General features: G+C 32.5%; 3 protein-coding genes across 9 annotated transcripts; 1 reads left to right on the plus strand and 2 right to left on the minus strand.

The window, feature by feature from the left end:
- Nucleotides 1–2,216: 2,216 nt before the first annotated feature.
- On the minus strand, nucleotides 2,217–18,193 carry Eps-15 (Epidermal growth factor receptor pathway substrate clone 15). 7 transcript variants are annotated; one of them, XR_010752288.1, is made up of 19 exons: nucleotides 18,110–18,193; nucleotides 17,403–17,447; nucleotides 16,373–16,606; nucleotides 15,584–15,754; nucleotides 15,198–15,308; nucleotides 14,674–14,850; nucleotides 14,115–14,308; nucleotides 13,897–14,062; nucleotides 11,246–11,398; nucleotides 11,100–11,189; nucleotides 10,899–10,961; nucleotides 10,442–10,639; nucleotides 9,945–10,130; nucleotides 8,332–8,407; nucleotides 8,128–8,198; nucleotides 7,965–8,060; nucleotides 7,514–7,789; nucleotides 4,310–6,133; nucleotides 2,217–4,251 (listed from the first exon to the last, which is right to left on the minus strand). XR_010752288.1 is itself a non-coding variant. In XM_066393126.1 (18 exons), exons 1-18 carry the CDS (start codon nucleotides 18,134–18,136, stop codon nucleotides 5,660–5,662), a joined length of 2,802 nt encoding a protein of 933 aa, XP_066249223.1. In that variant the 5' UTR covers nucleotides 18,137–18,193; the 3' UTR covers nucleotides 2,217–5,659. The 7 variants fall into 7 exon arrangements, 5 of the variants coding, with proteins under 5 accessions (XP_066249223.1, XP_066249221.1, XP_066249224.1 ...); XR_010752289.1 differs by having other exon boundaries at nucleotides 2,217–3,972; nucleotides 4,264–6,133; XM_066393126.1 differs by having other exon boundaries at nucleotides 2,217–6,133; nucleotides 7,971–8,060.
- LOC136411011 (Ig-like V-type domain-containing protein FAM187A) lies at nucleotides 11,916–13,866 on the plus strand. Its single transcript, XM_066393417.1, has 8 exons — nucleotides 11,916–11,963; nucleotides 12,057–12,295; nucleotides 12,351–12,612; nucleotides 12,659–12,835; nucleotides 12,888–13,061; nucleotides 13,155–13,336; nucleotides 13,503–13,646; nucleotides 13,701–13,866. Exons 1-8 carry the CDS (start codon nucleotides 11,916–11,918, stop codon nucleotides 13,864–13,866), a joined length of 1,392 nt encoding a protein of 463 aa, XP_066249514.1.
- A 1,240-nt stretch (nucleotides 18,194–19,433) lies between the features above and the next one.
- RpS17 (ribosomal protein S17) lies at nucleotides 19,434–20,044 on the minus strand. The gene is made up of 2 exons (XM_066393365.1): nucleotides 19,937–20,044; nucleotides 19,434–19,872 (listed from the first exon to the last, which is right to left on the minus strand). Exon 2 carries the CDS (start codon nucleotides 19,865–19,867, stop codon nucleotides 19,472–19,474), a length of 396 nt encoding a protein of 131 aa, XP_066249462.1. The 5' UTR covers nucleotides 19,868–19,872; nucleotides 19,937–20,044; the 3' UTR covers nucleotides 19,434–19,471.
- Between the last annotated feature and the right edge of the window lies 1 nt (nucleotide 20,045).

Consider the following 20,045-nt stretch of genomic DNA (forward strand, 5'->3'; position numbering starts at 1 on the left):
CATTCACATTGTAATGGCCCAATTGATCAAGAAAAACAGAAATAACCATAAACAATTGACCCTCTTGCATTAATGGAAACGTGGCATTGTATTTAGCTCACTTGGATAAAATGGCGTATCAAATACATTTAAGTGTTACCACGTATACCAACAAACCAGTTTACCTTTAAACTCATTTTACTGTTCAAACTTGTTTCATAATTTTTGAACATAAACCATATTGGGACGTAACTTGCCTTCATTGTTACAAAAGAAATTCATTATATCTATTTTAATTGCAAATTTCACAACACGTTATATTATTGTAAGAAATACGTAAACATTAGGTATAACACTATTTTTTACAATGCTACCAAGTAACTCACGTTCCCCCAGGTTTGGATTGTAAATCTATTGCTGAAATGCAAGCAAAATGTGCTTTTTTAAATAGATAGACCATATACAATTTTTGCGGAAAAATATATTAAGACATTGTTCATTAGGAAGTTAATAATATTACACATTTAAAAAGAAAATCAAAATAACGTCTTCCTTCTGTCCCTATTAAAAGGAAGAAATATAAGAGATTCAAACGCAGTGACCTTTTCGTCCTCCCTAGGGTACCACGACCTCCGTAGTAAAAAAAATATATATATATACATACATACAGGATGATTCACAACTTATCTATAAAATTTTAGGGGTAGGTGTGTCATGAAAAACTAAGTCGGTTTTGTAAGAAAATTTTTTGGAAAATCCTTATAATTTCCTCAGAAAAAATTGTTAAAGTTTAAGCATTATATAACTGGACGACTGTCACATTTACGTTTTTCTGCAGAATCCCTTTTAGGTTCATCTACCTTACGTATAATTTATAGTTAAGTCTCCCATGTGTCAATGGTTGAGAGTTGAAGACATGGGTGATCCAACTTAAGGGTAACAATTTATGATGTCAAAACTGCTTACACATGTGAGCTCGCTTCTTTTATTTCGGGTGAAGCAAAAGTACTCTTAAGTCGGATCACCCATGTCTTCGGCTCCCAACCATTGACACGTGGGAGACCCAACTGTAAATTATACAGATGCGGGCAAAACAATAGCGTCACCTATGCGCTCACAGCTTTAAGTTGAATATTTTTCTACCAGTTGAGATGAGTGAAATCATAAACACCACACGTTCTTTGAACACTTTTAAGAACTATCTACAAGTAATTTGACATCGATGTGTCGTATATTAAAGAAAATGTTGGGGAAAGTTACTAAAAAACACAAAATCGAAAAGTAGATGACGCTATTTTTTTGCTCGCATCTGTACGTAAGGTTAATGAACCTAAAACGGATTCTGCAGAAAAACAGGAACATTACAGGTGTCCAGTTATACAATGATTAAACTTTAACAATTTTTTCCGAAAATGTTTTAAGGATTTTCCAAAAATTTCTCTTACAAAATCAACTTAGTTTTTCATGACAAACCTATTCCTAAAATTTTATAGATAAGTTGTGAATCACCCTGTATATATACAATATAATGTCTAGAAGTCATGCACTGCATACAATTATAAAAAACGGGTGGTTAAAAAACAAATAAAACAGAGATTTGTATAATTTTTAGACTCACCCTGTATAATTTGAAACAGTTTTAAAACGTGCACAAAATGAGAACGCAATCGAGACCGTCCGAGTGATATTACTGAAACTGTTTTATACAGATTTTTTATATATGTATATCTCCACCACTACATTTTTTTTTATCTTGAGGATTGCGAATTTAATCGCCCCATGAATCCAGTGAGACTTCTGTCTACCCTGAGTTTTTTACTCACAAAGTTTTTGGGTTAAAAAACCTGACAGTAGTATGCACAATGATGATTCAGGACAGTATCTCCTCCATAGGTTGAAAATAACTATCAACCTCAATCCAAAATTTGCAGGATTTATACGTTTGTTCGCCTACCGACAATGCCATTAACTGTGAATCTCCTTCTTGAACTCGAATATACACTTTTCCGTCATGTATGTAACTATATACACGTGCAACCTCTAAAATTACGGCCACTGGAGATATTATCTCCTTGGCGAACAAAAAATGAAACCAGATTATTGAAATAATAAATTACAACCCTGTATATTCACACATAAGAATTGACAAGCAGTGTGGATGCAGGTGAAGTAGGAACAGGGACCTCATGAATATGCATTTGCAATCATTTATTAGATTCTGATAATAATCATTAGACTAAAGTTACACCAAATTTATTCACAGGATAATTTCAGGAGGCACAAAAAATCAACAATCATTTCACTTTTAACAAGAAACGCGTTTTTACATTTACAGTAAAGCTACGAATATTACTTAATATGTTTTATAAAGGATATTGTCATGTGCTGACATAATCAGGTGTAAACATTTTCTTACAAATCTATAATGAATTAACAATGTAAGCAAATCATATAGCTTTCATGAGAAATCACCGTAAACGACGGATAATAAGAAACGAAAGAATGCAATTTAAAATAGTATATTCGTTTGAAAATATTAAAAAAATAAAATTCTGATTATTAAATAATCAATAAGCGCGTTAAGCTAGAAAAAAAACACAAAATACTGAAACTTAGGATTTCATTTAACAATATATACATAACAAGTCTTTTAATACCACAACTTAACAAGGAACGGATGGAAAGGCGGTCCAAAATATTAAAAAGAGTATTATAACTACTAATCTGAAAGTAACAACAGTCTATTACATATGAATGTAGTTTATATACGAGGCATCGTCTAAAATGTCGAATAGTTCAGAAGATCCACAGGTGAATAAGTAAAATTGCAGCTCTTGGATCAACTAAATTATTATTCTTACAATCAGTATTCATTTTATATACATTGCCCGTTGAAAATTTCGCATAATACAAAGAACAACTTACCTTTACTAATACTTCAAATGGATCTTTGTTTTGTAACTCAAAGGAAACTACTCCTCATATAATGCGAAATTCGTAAGGACTCTGGCTATTATATCATATAATATGTTTTTTTTTTATTTAAAGCGTTGAAAGTTACACCTATTACTGAACTAACTATAAAATAATCTATTACGGAAAAGGTCTATTACACCTTTTTGTGTAGATCTTTATTATTAATTTAGTGTGAGTAATTAATATACTTATAATTACCTATGTTCTCTTATCTATAAGCTTACTTAATTGCTCTTGACTAGAGTATGAACCGTCCTGGTCACAGTTAATCGCCGAGGTTTTGGAACCAAACTATGTTATTGCCAAAATAAATGTAGTTGCAGTTTTGGAATATATTATATATGTTCATCAAGGCATACAATTTACAGGTTTACAGTAATAGATTCTGTATAATGCGTTTTAAATAGGATTAGTGCAATTAGGGATTTTCATTATAATATTCGGGATATTAAAATGAAAATTGTGTAAGTATTTCAGAGGCCAAAATGCTGTGTCTTCAACACATGATACTGAGATTTTGGAGCTACATTCATATTTTAGGGTCGACAATGGTTGCGTTTAGCAGAGGTAACAATTTCACGATTTCATATCCGGGAGAAAAGATGATGACTAATCTACATTTTATACAAAAGTAGATTTCTATAATTTTCTGATTCAATTACCTACCTACTTTTGTTCAAATTACCAGATTGATTTTTTTGGGTTCTATTTTCTATTGTAGTCTTGCAAAAAATCTAGTTGTAATGATTGTTTGGTTGAAATAAATCACTTTTTTTTAACTGTGAAAGATTTATTAATATAATGAATACATAGTTATTCTAACTCAATAACTGATAGTAATAATAAAAAAAACTTAACACACAATGCTACATAATATTAACAACATAAATAAATGAACTACTCAACAATAGGTTGAAATATTGGTATTTTAAGCTTGATGTTTAAAAGTGGATGGTTCGGAAATTACTTCATTTACTATTCCAAAATTTTTGGCGAGAAAATCATCTAGTGGCTTTTCTAAAATCAATGAATGTGACGTTAGACTTTTTGCGATCAAGTGAGAATTTAAAGAACGTTTGATTGTATAAGATCTTAGTGAATTGTTTTATTATTTTGTTTTAAATAAGACCATTTTGAAATTTATGTCAGATAGTATTAAAAAATTCTTCAAATTGCTTAATTTAAACTTTAGAAGAATTAAGACACATGTTCATATCAGCAACTCGGCAAACCTAGGATATCCTGTATCTATTTAATCCTACAGAAGTAGGTAGTTATATCTACAGCATACATTACCTAAAAACTCACCATAAAAATAATAAAATAACAATCTCTTCAAATACTACTTTAGTACCTTGCCTCTCCTTTGGAAAATACGGACTCTTTTTAAACATTAGAACCAATTTTTTACAAGTATCTCTTGACAGATGAAATCGTTCCTTAAACTGAAAAAAGTTCACATTAGACTTTAATAATTTCATACTAATGTTCTAGAAAGTAAAGCAACTATGTAGCACTTACCTGGGCATCAGAATACTTGTAAACTACATCTTTTACATACTTCCGTATTTAAATGTTTTGAGTTAAAAATTTTGTAGTAACACAAAATTCTCAAATAAAATTCCTCGTGAGAATCTTCCAAAGACACAATTTATTCTACAATTCTGTTATGATAACTGAGCACTGAACTCCATACTGATGTCACTCGAATTTGTGCTTCTCCAAACGAAAATAGAAAGGAAGAGACCCACCGTGGACAAAGGATATGTTCTCCACTGAAGAAACGATTTACACATACATTGAACTACTACTCCCCAAATATATATATATAAATATATTTTTTTAAGGAAACATTGTACTCTGGATAAATTGACGTACAATTAAGAAATAGTTGGTACGGGAAACGCAAATCTGCAAACCCTTTTTGGTCAAATCTATTTTAAACCATTTTTTTGAGATAAAAATTAAACTTTTACCATTTATAGTCTTTCAGATACAGCCGATGATCTCTGTTAATGGAACACCCTATATAAATAAACGCATTAACCAGATAACATTTTGCAAATCGTTACAGTAACCCCTGCAAATTAAATACCTGCATTTAAAATACGCCATGAAAAGTATTTTCAATTGATTCGATGATCGAGTTTTTGGGAGGAAATGAGCGGTTAAATCCCGATTTTTAGATTTATGTTAGATAACGTAAGAAGCTGTACGCGGTATAACTTGCCTTTGGATTTTACATTGCTTTCACGTTACTCTGTAATTTCACTTTTTTACGTTACATGAGTGTAACTATAAACCAGGCATTTCTTTTTAAATTTCTAGAAACTTGTGAAGCAAATTTTCCTTAGAGCGCATGTTTGTAAATTTCCTCGAATTATGGACACACATAACCGCTTCTTAGAATAATAACGATTAAACATATTAAATAATTTTCAAATATGTACGATGATTATCTCAAATAAACGCCCGCTAATACATTTAATGCCGAATTAAAACTAATATTTGGTACTGAGGTATGTCAACTACGCGAAGTCTCTAGCACTCTCGCCTACTAAAATGGCAAAGTCTTTCGAGGTAATAAAACCTGCGGTTATTAAGGAAAGGTAATCTTATTCTTCTCTCATCCGATAAATTCTAAATGCTTCAACATAAAACTGACCTCATTGCTTTTCACCCTTAAATATAATTGTCTTAACTATCAACGCTTAGGCGACTCTATTCTACTTAACTTCAGCGCCATCTCCAGGTCCGCATCCTCCTTTTCTTGAACCTTTTTTTTCCTTTCCTGTTCCGTTCGTAAACTCTCCCTAGCCGCCCAGGCAAGCTGTTGGTCCTCGCTCGGCAACTTTGAGACTAAAGGTGCAGAAGCTCTACCACTTGGCGCAGGAAGTTTCAACGATAGAGCACCAAAAGATGTGCTGAGAGGAACCGATTGTCTGCCCTCTAACCCAAAAGGGTCGAACTTGTCATTGAACTTATCGTCGCTGGTGCCAAACGCGTCCAAAGAAATGGACTTTCCTATGTCCGTACTTTTTGTATCAGCCGCAGCTGCGTCCTCGTCAAACGTAATATTAAACGGATCCTCGTACCTGTAGTCTTTGAATGGATCATCGGAAAAGTCTAGAGCTTTGGACCGAGCTTGATGTGATTGTGTAGCGTTGTTACCGGATAACTAAAGATGATACGTTCAAAATTATTAAGGCTGAAATGGTTAAAAATAAGTGTTAGTCCAGAAACCCGACGTCTGCAATATCTGAAATTTTCTGTTAGCTTTCTAAAAACCAAAAATAAAGAAAAAAAAACACGCTTGTTTCATGTGCATGCTGGACAATCGGGTAGTGAACTAAATAAATACGAAGCTAATATGAATACATATAGAGCGGATAAAAGATAAGTAAAAACCAAAATATAAAAGCATAAAGAAAACAAAAGTATTGAATTGAAACAAATAAGTACTGATTATTTAACATTTTTCGTGTGTTTTTTAAAGAAAACATAATAAAATTTTAATTACCAACAAATCACCTACCCAAAAAAGAACCGGACATCGAGGAGAGGGAGGGGAAATAGGATCAATAGGTTTAGACGACGGCAAAATTTCAGAAGGTACAGCACAATGCAGACACTGAAAATATAAAACTGGAACCTACCCATAACTGTTTTTTAGAGAAAGATGTGACGTAATAACCGATATGAAATGACATTTTCTTATCATATTTAACCTTAAAACTATATAAAATTATGCATATTTGTCTTAAAGACGAAATAATGTGTAATTTGTATAACGTTACTATTATCTTGTCTTCGAATTCTATCACAATTACTTAAATGTAATTCGGTAACTATTCGCATCTTATTCTATGTAATCATAATAGTAATTTAATTTTTCATAATTCCTTAAGTGCCAAATTAAACAGTCCATTATGCTGATAAGGAGGGAGAAAAATGTATGAAGGAGGTAGGAGTATATTACGACCAGTAATTTATATGATTATTATGAACAAAAATTATTATACCATTCTAAAATGCAGCAAAGACAATTTATAAAAATAAAATTAACAAAAACATATGCGTCAACAACCAAAAATACGGCGATTCTACTAAATATGTGGTACTTTAACCATGGTCTAAATTGAAAAATAATGAGACATTGAACAAAAAGTGAAAACATCATCAATGAAGGCTGAGAAACTAATAACCCTAAGGCCAAGATGAATACCTTTATTTTAAACTCTACCTGCAATTATGAAAATTTTTAACAGGTAAACAATATGTCCAACGCGAAACTATATCGCTAATTCAAGTTTAAAACTAAGATATACACAACTTGGCCTAAAAAGCATTCTTGTCAACATAATAATTCAACATTAGTGCTGGAAATTAATGTCATTAACAATGACGGTGCTGCAACAGCCATATTCACTTTGCACCATATTTATCCACTAAATTTGTTTCTAGGTTTCGCTAGAAAGCATATTTTCCGACAGCAACGACGCATATGACGTTTTATTAATTCATTCCTAGAAAAACTGCTGACAAGAAGTGTTCTTACCTTGGATTCAAAATTTGAAAAATCAGCAAAACCTCCGCTGCCGCCGAAACCGCCATCGAATGGATCGGTCCCGAAGGCGTCTTGTTGTTTCTTGACTTGTGGCGGCTGCGCAGGTCGAGGAGGTGCAGGCCGCGGCGGAGGCTGTTTACTTTTTTTGGGTGGTAAGGCCGGACTGGGGCTGGAAGGTCGCGGAGGCGGCCCGGAGGCGACAATGCTATCTCTTGTCGGGGCGTGCAGAACCGCGAAGGGATCACAACCGAATGGGTCTTTTTCGGGCTACAAATAAAAATATCAATTAAAATGAATATCGTTCAAATTGGCTAATAAAAAGGTCAAGAAGAGACATTTTCATCAGTAACTCAAAAAGATTTTAAAACAAAGGTTTCGCTAGGTTTCCTTCTATTTGCTCACTATCACAACTATTTATTGAAACAACTTTAGGCATACTTACTTCTACCTGAGGATTCTGATTCCCATTATTGAAGTTATTAAATGGATCTGAGTTATTGCTGAAAGGAGCTCCAAATGGATCAGCAGAAAATTCATCCTAAATGAAAAAAATAGGAAATTAAGTTTTAGAAGAAGAAATTACCGAATATAACTTTCCAACTTACATTGACCGATTTAGAAAAGGCCGCATTAAATGAATCAGTGATTGGTGCATTTCCTTTACTTTTAAACGGATCTGGAACACGCATAGTATCACGATGTATAATAAAGTTTCAATCAGAATATAAACAAGCTTTAAACATATATTCTATTATTTTCAAAAATGAATTTTTGCACATAGCAGAAATTATTCGTTGAATATGTATTACCATTTTGAAATGGATCATCGTCAAATCCAGTACTTGAACCATTTTGCCGGCTGAATGCATCACCGAATTGATCTCTCTGAAAAAAAAATGCGATAAAACGGGCTCGAAAAGTGGAAAATAATATTTTCATTTATAGTATCTATAGTGTAAGTGCATTAGAAACTACGGATTTTTTAAATTTCTTAATTTAGCTGTAAGAAAAGTTAATACGCCCCATTAAGATTATTTCAGCATTATATTATATACAGGGTGTCCCAGATAAGGATGAACAGCATGGGGATCTTGGAAACGGTAATAGATACAAAATGGTTTAAATTGGGAAAAAGTTGGGCAATTTAAAGCAAATTAATAATCTGTTTTTATATCGACGAAATTCCGAATGGTTACGAAGATATCCGGAAAAAAACGAATTTGGCGGTTTTCGTTTTTTGCAAATAACTCTTATACGGTTATAGTTAGAGGAATAAAAGTTTTACATTATTAAAGCACTTTTTTGAGAACTGTTTAGCAGTGTTGCCAGTTTTCTTGTTACATCCTTACTTTCGGAGAAAAATGAGTAAACTTTTGATTTTCATATGGGCGTGATATCAATTATTTATATTTTCAAAATCGTCATAAAATTCCCTTTTCAGCCATGCATTACATTTAATATTTTTCTCAGAAACTCTATGAGTTATAGCCATTAAAGCATTTTTTGATAAGTAGGCCATGATTTTGACTTATAGTAATGGTGCACATTAAATAAATGAATGCTGTGGAAACGTCAACATTATTTAAAAGTATAAATATATTACTGGTATCACCCTAAAATTAAAAAAATAATTGTTTCAAATTATGTATTTAATAACAACAATGCGGCTAAACTTGGATCGAATCAAATGTTGACGTTTCCACAGCATTCATTTATTTAATGTGCACCATTACTATAAGTCAAAATCATGGCCTACTTATCAAAAAATGCTTTAATGGCTATAACTCATAGAGTTTCTGAGAAAAATATTAAATGTAATGCATGGCTGAAAAGGGAATTTTATGACGATTTTGAAAATATAAATAATTGATATCACGCCCATATGAAAATCAAAAGTTTACTCATTTTTCTCCGAAAGTAAGGATGTAACAAGAAAACTGGCAACACTGCTAAACAGTTCTCAAAAAAGTGCTTTAATAATGTAAAACTTTTATTCCTCTAACTATAACCGTATAAGAGTTATTTGCAAAAAACGAAAACCGCCAAATTCGTTTTTTTCCGGATATCTTCGTAACCATTCGGAATTTCGTCGATATAAAAACAGATTATTAATTTGCTTTAAATTGCCTAACTTTTTCCCAATTTAAACCATTTTGTATCTATTACCGTTTCCGAGATCCCCATGCTGTTCATCCTTATCTGGGACACCCTGTATACTAATATATAATCTTACAGCCGATAAGAAAACACTCTTGGAAATGTCGAATGGACAAATTTTTCAAACTATAGTAATCCATCATCATTACACTGAGATCGAAAAACGTAAGTATGATAAATTATTACTAATTTAGTAAAGTTTCAATTGACCTTACCGTAGATTTATAAATCAACTACCACCGTACATAAAACTACTAACACAAACCTGTTTATTTTCACCGTTAGTTAGTCCCAATCTAGAGTATTCAGCATCCCTAAATTCAGCAGAAATTCGTAATGTGGTATCCGGCACCACGCTTAAATCACCAGATTGAATGGCCGCCTCACAGATACTTATGGCATCGTTGATTTGTCTCGACTGCTCTTGCAGTTGTGTGGTAAGTGCTTTCACCTTAAAAACAAGAAGATATTATTGGAAAAGTCGAAGAAATTCGACATAGCAATGTTTTGGGAACCAACTTACGATAGGAGACTAAGTTTAAGCATAATATGGAATTAAGAGTCAATACACATATGCTGAAATATAGAACGTACTCTTCGGAAACCAAAATCTATAGAATACTTTACCCAAAATCAGAACATACACAGTTTTTATACGATAGATCTGATATTACGGGTTACAAAGACTTAGTAATCAAGTATGATTTAATGAACTTCTAAATAACAATTTTCAACATAGAAAAGGTTCATTTTTATCCTTACCTGACTTATATTAAGTTGTGTTTCTTGTAAATTAGATGTCATTGATTGCAGCTTATTCAAACTCTCATTTTTCTGGTCTTCTAACCTTTGTTCCTCTTGTCTAAGCCCATCTAACTGTTCCTTTTTAGTTTTCAGTTCAGACTCTTGAACCGCTACTAAATCGGCTTGTTCATTCGCTTGAGCTCTCAATTTGTCCACCTAACGTTAATGTAACTCGTATTATGATGAAATACAAAAATATATATATATATATATATATATATAGAACCACCATCTAAGCAGAACTGAGATCTGAAGACTTACTCTATAATATTATTATAAGAAATGAAATAAGAACAAAATAGAAAAGCAATAAAATCTTCCAATATTAAAGCCAAAACCAACAACACCATTAAAACATAACATTAAAACCAATGGCAAGCATGACATAATAAAAAAAAAATGGTACAAAACCTACCTTATCATTAGCCGAAATGAGTTGATTATCAATTGCAGCATGTTCTATGTCTACTGTATTTTTCTACCAAAAAAATAACAAATGCACTACAAAATACTAGAAAGACACCAAGCGATAGAAAAGCAGTTTAGTGAGCAACTTTGAGAAAAATCAAAAAGCAGCAATGTCAGTCAATTAGTATAAAATGTAGATAAACATTACCTGAAGTTTGAGGTCGTTCAGTCTCTTTTGTGCTTCCCCTTTCTGATTTTCCAGCTGTTTGAGAGTAGCTGCCAGAGTGTCTAACTCGCTCTAGGTAATTAAAATAACTTAAATAAACGTCCCTGTAATTTTAGAGTCTATACTACCTGAAGATTTTTTATTTCTCCAGTTTTTATTTTAATATCTGCTTCTTTCTGTGCAATGTCTGTCTCTAAGGCAAGTCTTTCTTTGCAAAGTTCCTCGATGTCTTTGCTTATCATGTCCAGTTCTGGATTGGAATATCTCGTGTTATTATTTTCCTGAAAACAAGATAATAGCCGATTAAATGCAGATTTAACCCAAAAAAATGTTCTACAAAGAGAAAATTCTGTTCTAATTTCCGTTTGTTAAAAAATTCTTATCCCTTATTAATTTGATATAGTCCAATTGAGATAATGAATTTTTCTTCCTTCACAATACAGCCCTTACAACTTTCATACCCCGTAGCGGCATTTTGATGAGTAGAAATTTGGCCAACTTAACCATCTCTATATTTTTGAGCATTTCCGAAATGGTGTGACTCAAAGTCCTACCACATGTAAATAAGGTAAACTGTGCAAGAAAATAAAACCTCATATATATGTCAGATTTTGTATAATACAAAATCAATCAAACTGACGTTTAAATATTCCGTCACAGAAATTTCCAAAAAGAATATGAGTCGCAATCTTAGAGAACCAATTTTATATTGATAGGACGAAAAAAGAGAAATCAGATTTTTAGTTGATAGAATAACTTTTTACTTACTTTCTACAGCGTTATTGGGAGTTCTAAAAAATGAATGTTCTAGTTCAATTACTTTTATTTCAATGTTTCGTAATCTCTGTAAAAAATGGTTTATTCAGCATTGATATGGACAAAATAAAGAAAAAAGCGAAACAAGCCTACGAAATGAAGTTCGAAAAAGGTGATTTTTAGTCTTCAATAACTATCCTATTTGTGGTTTCGAAGACCTACATTTTAATAGAAGCCATTTCTTTAAACACATGGGGACATGCCGAAAGCGAATATCCAAGATACAACAACAAATACAAAACACAAAATAAGGAAAAATGGAAGGAATATTACGACTGTTTACAATCACAATTCAACAATCTAAATGTCCACAAAAGTGTTACTCCTGAGGCTTTAGTTGGTTTTGAAACATCAATTGTTAAGTAAGTGATCTTAATTAACCCTAATAAAGACTTTAATTAAATCTATAAATAACAGAATGGAATGCAAGATATGTTTAAGCCCACTTGACAGCAAAAACAAGGAATCTATCACATGGGAATGGGCTACAAAAGACGACGAAGGATTTTCACTAGTTGAATACTCCGAACACATTTTATTGGCACCCGAAGACAGATCATTGCAAATATTCAACTTGAGAGACGAACATACTGGTCAATACATGTGCAAACTAGGCGAGTCGACGACTACACCTTACTTCTTAACAGTTATCAATATTACTGAAACCACAATGGATAAAGTGCGTTAACAGAACAGTTTTGTACTATTCTTATATACGAATTCAGGTTCATAGTCCTTCAGCTCCAAAAGGCCCCTATTCCAAAAAACCAGAGAACATTCCATTTGGTTTAATAATTGACACGCAATGGGGTGAATGGTCAGTTTGCAGCACATGCGACAAAGTTGGTAAAAAACATAAATTGGGGTATTGCACTGTTTACTTCAAAGGGGTAGGAAATAATGTAAGTATCATTACTGCGTTAAATTACTAAGAAAAAATGTCAAACTGTATAGATGGAACTAGAAGCAGAAGAAAACGGGAGAAAGCGATTTGAAAGCGAAATAACGAATCTCTTTAAAATTTTCAAATACGGAATTCCATGCCAGAGTTATATTCTGCCTAATGTAGTAAAAACTCTTCCTGAGGTACGAGGAAGAAAAAATGAGATTATGATCGGATATTGCAAAGTAAGTATGAGATTTTGGCAGGGTTGCCAAGGGGTGCGTAGTCTATGTACCGCTTTTTTTTAAGTCCTAAATTTATTCAAACTCGTTATGTAGGTCAAATGTCCAATCAATAACATATTTGAAGTTAGGGACAAAAGTGGAAACGTAATCGAACGGGTAGACAATTCCAAAGGAATATATTCTATGTCTCAAAAGTTGCCTCCCATGGAACCGTCTGTGGAGAGACGTTTACAGTATGAGGTCAAAGGATCTGATATTGTTTTGCAATGTCCAGGGTACCATTTTTGTTTATTAAGGATAGAATTTAATATATGTAGCATGATATGCATTTATTCCTTGATGAATGGTATACCATAAATTTCAGTGGGCTACCAAGCATATAAGTATATAAATACTAAACAATTTATAGATTAATAATATTTGTTTCAGAAATATAAACAGTGATGCACCAATTCAATGGCAAATAGCGGAGAAAACCCTTAAAGCCGAAGTAATATGGGCTGAATCTAATGGACGAATTTTCATTAGTATCACTGACAGAATCCACATCAAAAAAGCGAAAATGTCCGACTCAAATATATACAGGTACTTTTGATAACGTTCTCTGGTATTGACGCAAAATGATTTAATCCGTTTTAGTTGTTGGCAATTAGAAAGATTGGCGGGCTCCGTTAGACTTGTGGTGGAGAAGAAATTCGAACTAAATTTCAATCATAGCGTAATGCTATTTGGATTAGTTCTGATTCTAGGGATTTTCTTGTACATGTTTATTAAAATGATTGGCATAAGAATTTCTGTAAAATAAAGATTTTCAAAGCTTAAATTCACAACTTACCACGAGGCCATCAACCGGCTTATTTGTCCTAAAACTCGGAGGTACCATTTCGGGCGTTAATGCTGGCGGTGGCTCCAAACCCTTCAAACACCTGGCGACGAACCACATAGCCAATGCAAATTGTTCATTATTTAGTTTACCCGTCTGTTTAATATCACATAGGGCCCTAGAAACATCGTAAATTATAACAGAAAAGAGGATATAAAGGAGTAAGTTACCAAATATGAGCTAAAACTTGTTGTGGAACACCGCTCTTCAAAAACACGTCCTTAATTTCCGCCCCGGACACGAAACCATCCTTGTCCACGTCACTTTTAACAAATAAAGCATCTGATTTTGCCTTCTCTTCGGGTATGACCACCCAAGGAATGGTGGGCTGTACAGATTGTACTGGTTTGATTACGGGTGGAATCTGCGTAAAGTTTTTAATACATGAAATTATCACCGTTCTCAAAAGAAACGAATTTTATATTATGTAATGAGTCAAAATGCATACTAAGTTGGGCATTTTATTGAGAGAGGATGAATATCTAGTTGAAAAGCCTGCATGAACATCTGGTCTACCATCTCTGTATTTTTAATCAGACTTTGAAAATCAAATTTAAATACTACATATACAAGTATTATGTCTGCATTTGCGACATTGAGACATTTCAAGTCCCAACTCATCTTTGCGTAACTTCTGGCTAACTTTGCATTCAAACATTCATTCTCTGAATCTTACGTGTAAATGTATATGTTTTTATATCAGCCTACCTGCAAATATAATAAACTTACTGTTGGAGGGGTTAAAGGTGCAATAATATCAGCTTTGATTCCATCTAGCGGACGACTAATTAAATTTGGAGCAGTAACAGAGTTGGAATCCTTTCGTTTCAGCGGGGGAGCCAGTTCGGGTGGTAATGTGTTAGGAATGGCGTATTTTTCAAGTGCCTTATATACTAAATGCATAGCCTAAAAACGAGAAGGAATATACAAATTCAATTAATCTTTAAGAATTTAAAAAACGTTCCTCCATCCTATTAATAAAAAGAACGTCAGGCAAACGGATTTTTTACTGCGATTTCTTATTAAACATCGTCTTATAAATTCGTAAAGTCGAGAAATTTGGGAAATTATGAAAAAGAAACCCCAAAAGTCAAAAACGACTTGAAATATGATTTTTTTCAAACAAATATTTACATAATCAGAATGCCAGGCAAATCAGGCAATAATCGACACCACTAAAACATTCTTTACGTGTTGAGGATTATAACGAATGAACTACGTATGAACTACCTAAATGACTATTAAATATTTACCACAATAAACTCGTGTCTATTCAGCATACCATCTTTATCTTGATCTGCTAAATCCCATATTTTTCCCAATGTATCAAAAGGAAGCTTTGATTCCATTAACACATTTTTCACCTGCGGATGTGATAACAATTAATCAATAACATGTAATTCAAACAGAAAAAATAATATAAAAGAAAACGTAAATTTCTTTTTGAAATAATTGTTAACTACGTTTTCATTATCTACCGAGTTTCTTTTATGTGAGGTTTGTTTTCAATTTTAATTTTCGTTTAATAACTATTAATAACCAAAGAAGATATTGGATTCAAGTCGATATAAATACTTCATGAAAATGTAGTAATTATAAGAAAATAACCGTTCTTTCAACATATAAAAAATATGCTTACTTTATTTCCTGGTATTAATCCATTTAAAGGTTGAAGAGAATCAAATAATTTGTCATATTTCTCTCTTTCGGATGGTTTTATAGTCCAATCTACTGCAGAAGGTGGAAGTGATGTGATTAGAGGTGTTGTGGAAACGGGTGGAGGCTTCGTTTTTGGTAGTGGAATATCACCCTAAATGTAATAAAAAAGCATTGACGATGTTAAATAATATTTCAGTGTAGGAAGATATATTCAAGTATGTTGACTTTTTCTTTAATGATCACATTTTATAAGTGGTCATATTTTTAATTATTATAATTAACTCAAACTTAATAATAACGCCCACTATATATTACCTGCTGAGTCTATTCAAAACCATAAAAATTTATTTGTTTAGCTTATTTAACGTACTATAGTTTATACTGAAATTTATGCAATAATAAAAAAAATTAGGTACTCTGACGCTCGTCGGATTTAATGCTTATTAGGACAATAGGCATGAAATCCTACCTAATTTTTTTAATTAGATGATGTATAAATTTCTAATGTAAGTTGTGATGAATAAATATTCAACCACCAGTTAAAAAATTATAAAATATTGTTTATCTGTTTGCATACCATCTTTTACTCAAAACTTCGCCATTTTTTAATTTCTAACTTGATCCAAAGCAATGTATCTGGAAGTTGACAATTTTTAGTGTACTCTAAAGGTAATAAAAGTATTTTTTATGTTTCATTTATCCGTCATAGAAACAATCTGGCGTTATGTTAGTCTACTTTTTCTTTAAACTCCGATGTGTTGTAACTTACCATTTTTGGTGGAGGCACATCTTCATTTATATTATTTATACTCAAGTTCTTTCCATTTTGTACCAGAGCCACTAACTTAAGGGCAACAAACATTCCTGATTTATCCAAACTCCCTCTACCACCTGGGTCAGAAAGATCCCAAATGCGGGATAAGACAACATCACTTAAACCGGATCTTTTAAGAAATCTCGCAGCTTCCAGGCCACCAACAGATCCAAATCCTTTGGGATCAACCTATAAATTATTACAGAAAATTGTACATAAAACTCTTGTATTTAGAAAAAAAGGCTATCAACTGTGTGGTCTTTCTGCCCTTGAGACAAAATCACTTACATATATACATTGATAATTATTCACAAAATGCAAAGAAAAATTTACATTTAGAAAAGCTCCAATAGTGGTTACTGGGAAAAGGAAGTGGGATTGACTTAATTGTCTGGTCTGTGTTGAGTTGTCTTGTCTGTATTGCTGATGGTTTTGTGGTTAGCATTGCGTGATTTAAAGACTCTTAGCAGATTTTGAAATTCAAGAGACCTACACCTACATTGCATATCCAAAAATCAGGGTCATACAATTCATTTTTTGTATTTAGGGGTAGAACAACAAGAAAAGATTTCAAGCAATCTTGATCTATTGGAATTTCTGGTGTTAAAGTGTTTGTCCCTTCAAACTTGTTTTTTTTTGTTAATAAACCATTTAATAAGACCTGGATACATACATACACATCCTGGTACATAATTACTTAATATGTATGTATTTGCATGATGTTAGTTAACTACATATTTTCAGTTTTTTATTTAATTGCAAAGTAGGAAATGGATCATAAGTTTTAATTTTTTTCTCACACATCCCCTATGCATCTGTCAATATCATATTTCCATGATCTGGGCTGCATTCCAATTAAATAAAAAATGTAAATTAATTATGCAATAACTAATAATATGGACAAATAAATAAGCAATAATATACATAAAAATAAGCAAGTCCAAGCACATATAATGTAATTATAAGGTTATTTTAAAGAACTTACCACACTGTAATATGCTTCATAGATATTAGTGTGACTTCCGGCCACCTTGAAATAGAAAAATGAATATTAGATGAACATTACATTTAGTATTTAATTTAACCCTTAGCTTTAAAACACCTTCTCTTTTTTTAAAGTAAAGTAAAAAGGGTAAAAGTTACAAAATAGAAATTTGCAAGGAAATCTGCTTTGGGGTTATTCTTTAAGTCCCTCTTTCACCTTCTAGTTTAAGACACTTAAATCAGTATGCTAATGTTTAAGTTATTCTAATGGAATCTGAAGTGGAAACAATTCTTTTCAAGGAGGAAGTCCATGATCCATATTTAAATTCCAATACTCTTTAGAAAGGCTACACTTACCAATACACTGAGGGTTTAAAATAATCTAAGTCTTGTGTAGACTTTTAATATACTTAAGCAGATGATAAACTTAAAGGGGCACTTGTTAAGATTGCAATAAAGTAACTACTTGCTTTCACTACAACATAACTCATAGAAATAATTAAGGATTATTGGGAATAAAGTAATTTAAAAATCCCGACCGCCCACTGTTGTCGGGGCTGTTTTAACCGGATTTGTGGTGATGTTCGAGGGGGTAGGGGTGAATTATAAGAGTGTAACTCAACTGCAGGGAGTCACGTACACGGACAAAAAAAGGATATGGTTTTCGAAGCCCTGCAATAGTAATTTTTAGAGAATTCTTTAACCTACCTGAGTTGGAGAAGGTAACGCAGCCATCTTTTCAATCACTTTTAATAAATCGTTTTATTGGCCGATGCGTATTCGTATCACGCCAAAACAACCAATGGAAACAAAAATCGATAAACATTTGGGTCAATTGTCAGGCTTGTCAAAAGTCAAACGTCTGAAACAGTCAAATTCAACTTGTGAGGATTTTGAAATTATCAGTTCGCTTTGAATTGTTCGAGGTGTTTCTGTTGAAGATATGCCTGTTATTTGCAGTCGAATTCAGCAGTAATACTAGATCCAGAGACAATATTAATAAATTCTTCATTAATTTTAAAGAATCAATTAAAAGTCTTAATTCTACTAGATAATAACTATTTCATAAGGCCTAGAAACTCCAAGCTAACAAGCTCCAATCAATATCTGACTGGTACTGAACAGTACTGATAGATATTATATGAATATTAACGCGTGTTAAACACTCATGACAAAATAAAAGAACTAGTACTTATATTTAAATATTTTTACAACATCAAATAGAATTGAAGAAAATTCAGAAGATATAACAAAACTATAAGAAATCATAAAAGTCAAAGAAATATGAAATAAATATAGGGTTTACAATATAAAAGTTCTCAAAACTGTCGCATTACTAAAAATATACAAATTTAACACTAAATAACTGCTAAAAAATTGTAGTAAACGAATAAACAGTAATGTGACTGAAATAAGGAGAAATGTGCTAATTTTGTCTAGTAGTTTAGAACTCCTATATTATCAGAAATATTGAACTGAACAACAAGCAAAATATTAGAAAAAATGTCAGAGGAGATTTAAAACACGATATTTTTTAAGTGCTACTGTAATCCACAGAGGGTTCCTTAGGTAAAGAAAAAAACATGTATTTGTTTTATCCAGTATGCCTGAAAATTAATCTTATTTAATCCAAAAACAAAAAGTTATAAGGGCAATCCCTCCTCGTAACTTAGTCATAGAATCATCTAAATTTGAAGTTATTGGTAATACATTGAAATTATGAAATATATAGTATATACAGTCTGTCCCAGATAAGGATGAACAGCATGGGGATCTCGGAAACAGTAATAGATACAAAATGGTTTAAATTGGGAAAAAGTTGGGCAATTTAAATATATATATATATATATATAGTATATAGTATGGTATATAGTAAGTTCTTTCCCAATTCCTTAGATTTTCTAAAATATGAAACCTGACTTTAAACATCAGTTCTCGAGTTTATATGAACCCAAATTTTAAAAAAAACTGCTACAAACTGCCCATATGCAGCTACAGCGACTTTTATAAATGGAAAATAAAAAAACATACCTTTCAGTTTTCACAATTTATTATTAAATCAAATACATTTCAAGCCCGCCTATTATTATAGTTGCTTGCAGGCTGCAGAAGCTGCAGGCCACTGATATTGTTGAATTCCAACATCTTCAACATTTCCTTGGTCTCAGCATCCACCTCAATGATATCATGTTCCAAAGCTGAGACTTCGGGGACATAGTTGTCACGCCTTTCACGCTCCTCCTCTTGTAACTTGATGGAAATACCTCTCACTTGGGAGTGCCTCAAACGCTTCATTAAATGTGTCACGAAACCAGCAATCTTATTACGCAGGGGTTTGGTAGGAATAATGGCAATTTCCTCGCAGATCCTCTTGTTGGTGTGGAAATCTAGGGTCAGGCGTGTGTAGTACTTTTCAATGATTACTTTGGAGGCTTTTTTCACAGTTTTAGTACGGACGCGACCCATGTTGTCTGCAACGAACCAAAAATAGGTGTCATAAGGCAAATTAAAGAGATTTTTAATTAATATTTCTACCTGAATTTCAATGGTTTTTACAGTTTTTCCAGAAAAATTGTAAACCACGTGTATATGGTGAGCGGAAACTTAATAAAAGAGAATAATGGAGTCCGAAAACTGTCACCGT

Source organism: Euwallacea similis, chromosome 9 (genome assembly GCF_039881205.1).
Source record: "Euwallacea similis isolate ESF13 chromosome 9, ESF131.1, whole genome shotgun sequence".
In the NCBI taxonomy this organism is placed as follows: domain Eukaryota; kingdom Metazoa; phylum Arthropoda; class Insecta; order Coleoptera; family Curculionidae; genus Euwallacea; species Euwallacea similis.